This window comes from Quercus robur, chromosome 5 (genome assembly GCF_932294415.1).
Source record: "Quercus robur chromosome 5, dhQueRobu3.1, whole genome shotgun sequence".
NCBI lineage: Eukaryota > Viridiplantae > Streptophyta > Magnoliopsida > Fagales > Fagaceae > Quercus > Quercus robur.
In genome coordinates this window covers 83,680,142-83,683,122 of record NC_065538.1, presented here as the reverse complement: position 1 = coordinate 83,683,122, position 2,981 = coordinate 83,680,142, and the positions used below count along the sequence as shown (strand labels likewise).

At 40.2% G+C, this 2,981-nt stretch overlaps 1 protein-coding gene across 1 annotated transcript; it reads left to right on the top strand.

Annotated features, from left to right (window-relative positions):
* The first annotated feature begins 375 nt into the window (after positions 1–375).
* LOC126727438 (uncharacterized) lies at positions 376–2,138 on the top strand. Its single transcript, XM_050433115.1, has 2 exons — positions 376–1,034; positions 1,710–2,138. Exons 1-2 carry the CDS (start codon positions 491–493, stop codon positions 2,120–2,122), a joined length of 957 nt encoding a protein of 318 aa, XP_050289072.1. The 5' UTR covers positions 376–490; the 3' UTR covers positions 2,123–2,138.
* The last annotated feature ends 843 nt before the right edge of the window (positions 2,139–2,981 follow it).

Genomic DNA, 2,981 nt, shown 5'->3' with positions numbered 1-2,981 from the left:
ATGAATAATCCCCACACCCTAGTACGATTTACTAAATATAACCAATAGTTAATCACATATCTTTAAACAAATTGCCACTTCCCCCTGTCAAAAAAAAAAAAAATTTGACACTTGTAAAGTAAGTGAGGCCAACATGGATATTCTAGAGAGGCAGCATATAAGCTCCGACACCAATGGGCCACACTCCCACAACACAAGGCCACACCACCCCCCTACCCCACATTACACATGCATACTCATCTCTCAATCTCAACCCTCCATTCCTCTCTTCCTTACATCAAACGGCTCACATTCCATCACAAAACCGCGTCCCTTAACTTTGAGTCAATCACAAGTCTCTCCCACTCTCTCTCTATAAATATTCATCCAACTCAGCTCCTTAGCCACCACAAACCACCACTCACAAAAAAAAAAAATCACACACTTTTTAAGCTTTAACTCACTGTAGCTCAAAGACATTCTCAGTCTTTTTGCTTTTGTTTCCTTAAAAATGGGTTCGATGATGTTTTCGGTGAAGGCTATTTTGATCTCGACAGGGGTTGTGTTTATGGGACTGGGTTTGAAAGCTTCGGTTCCAATGGTGATGGAGTTCTCAGCGTCTCGCCTGCCTGTCACGTTGGCTTCGCTTCTCTCTTGGCTCAAGCCACCTTATGTATACGTGATCATCAACGGTATTATCATCACCATCGCAGCCTCTTCGCGCTTCCACCACCGCCGCCACAGCGGCAGCTCAGCCGCAGCCTCCTCCGCCTCCTCCGCCGACCGTCACCATCCCTACCCGATGCCTTCTTCGGCGGATATTCCGCCGGAGGAGTTTGGTGTTCTGGAGGACTCGACTGTGGTTCCGGAAGTGAAGAATATTGCTGCGGTGGTGATGAATGGAGAGGAAGAAGAGGACGAGTTCGTGGCTCCGAGTGCCACGTGGACACCGGAGAAGGAGGTGGTGGTCTCGTCGGAGTATCTTTCTCTGGCGGAGAAACCTCTGGTTTCTGAGAGGTTCGGCCACCGGAAACCGGCTAAGGCCAGTCCTGAAGGTACTATATTACTAATACTATTCTTTGTTCTTAATTCTTGTCTCTTAATCATTTGTGTTTTCCTGGAACTTTACGAGGTCATTTCGTTTTGTTTACTTACCTATCGGACAAAACAGCTTTCAAATATGGCGTCTTTCACTTCCACACTCAGCTACTTTTCCCAATTTCCACAGTGAAAAAGAAAAACTCTAGAAATAATACTACTACTACTCTTTTTGTAACGTGTCATACATTCGAAAGTCTCAAATTTTATTGGATTTAGTACTCTAGAATAATAACACATACGCGATTAAACCATCTTTATGGTCCAATACATTATAGTATTAGACTCGAGTCAAACCCTACCTTGAATAAAATAGTTGGCAAAAAAAAAAACCTCGAACAAAATTTCTTCATTAGAAAAGATTGGTTATAGTTGTTATGAAATCGTGTACTCAAGTCAAATCTTATCTCGAATAAAATAGTTTGGCCAAAAAGACGTCGTAAAAAAAATTTCATTAGAAAAGACTGGTGATAGTCGTACAACGAAACACCTGAAATCATGTTTTCTTTTTTCTTTTTTTCAATTATAATTTTATGAAATTGTGTTTTCAAATTCTAATTATAGGAGTGTTACCTTTGTCATGTAATTAATATGGTTAATTGAGATTAGTTATTTTCATTTTGATTTTTCAGGTGCAAGAGGATTGAGAGTAGCAAAGCCAAAACGGCACGAGACATTGGAGAACACGTGGAAGGCGATAACGGAAGGGAGAGCAATGCCACTGAGTAGGCACATGAAGAAGTCTGACACGTGGGAGAATCACGGCCGCGATATCCACGTGGACTCGCTGGGTGATCTTGTGAAGAAATCAGAGACGTTCAAGGATCGTACCAACCAGGCAGCACCGGAGGCGTTGGCTTTGTCCGTTGGGCCTGGGCCTGGGCCTGGGAAGCCTCCTCTTCTAAGGAAAGAGCCGTCACTGAGTCAGGACGAGTTGAACCGGCGAGTGGAGGCTTTTATCAAGAAGTTCAATGAGGAAATGAGGTTGCAAAGGCAAGAGTCATTGAATCAGTACATGGAAATGATCAACCGTGAGGCCCATTAGTAAATACCTTTTTTTTTTTTTTTGGGGGGGGGGGGGGGGAAGGAATTTGAAGGAGAAATAGAAAGTTAATTTTGTAAAAAAGGCTTTCTCCATAGGTTAAAGATTGGAGGTTTGTTTCGGTTTTTTTTTTTTTTTTTTGTGGTGGGGGGTGTGGGGGGGGGGGGGGGGGGGGGGGTGGGGGCAGGTTAAAGGTTGGGCTTCTTAAAAGCTTAAAATGATTATGGTTTTTTTTTTCTTTTTTGGGAAAGGAAAGGGGGTGATTATATTTTAATTTGACAAGGAAAAGTTTTATGTCTGTAAAGGAAGGATGAAACTTAAAATATATTCTTTTATTAACATATAAATGAATGATTGATATGGATTGTTTGTATATTTAGGGGCAGCTTTGATGTATTTGGAGGCTTAAGGCGAAAATTGATTTTTTTTTTTTTTTTTTGAATTTAGATGTTTGTATCTAACAGGAAAATTATTAGAACATCTTAAAGGCAGAGAAATTTAGATGTGGTGCTAGAGAGAGAGTTCTCATAGAAAAGAGTTTACATATTTAACTGAATATTAGTTATCCAAAATCAACAAAAAGTATTCCTCCACAGCTTCTTTCACTATTTTCTTTTTTTGGGTAACTCTTCACAGCTTCACTTATGCACGAAATCTTTTTAAGATATGGTTTTTCGGTTCTAGCTTTGCATTCCTTTGCCAATTCTTTACTGCTCTATGAACTGTAGCACTTGCCTTCTGTATCTCCTCAGCAGAGAACTTGTGTTCTATTAATTAACATGAAGCACGAAAAAAAAAAAGAGTTTATAAACACAAAAAAATATGACAAAATTTTTTACATTTATTAATGTGACAGATTGAT

Bases quoted from the DNA above. Each gene is read 5' to 3' on its own strand.
- LOC126727438 (XM_050433115.1), top strand. From the start codon at position 491: ATGGGTTCGATGATGTTTTCGGTGAAGGCTATTTTGATCTCGACAGGG. The intron at 1,035-1,709 runs GTACTATATTAC...TTGATTTTTCAG, and splicing joins GGCTAAGGCCAGTCCTGAAG to GTGCAAGAGGATTGAGAGTA.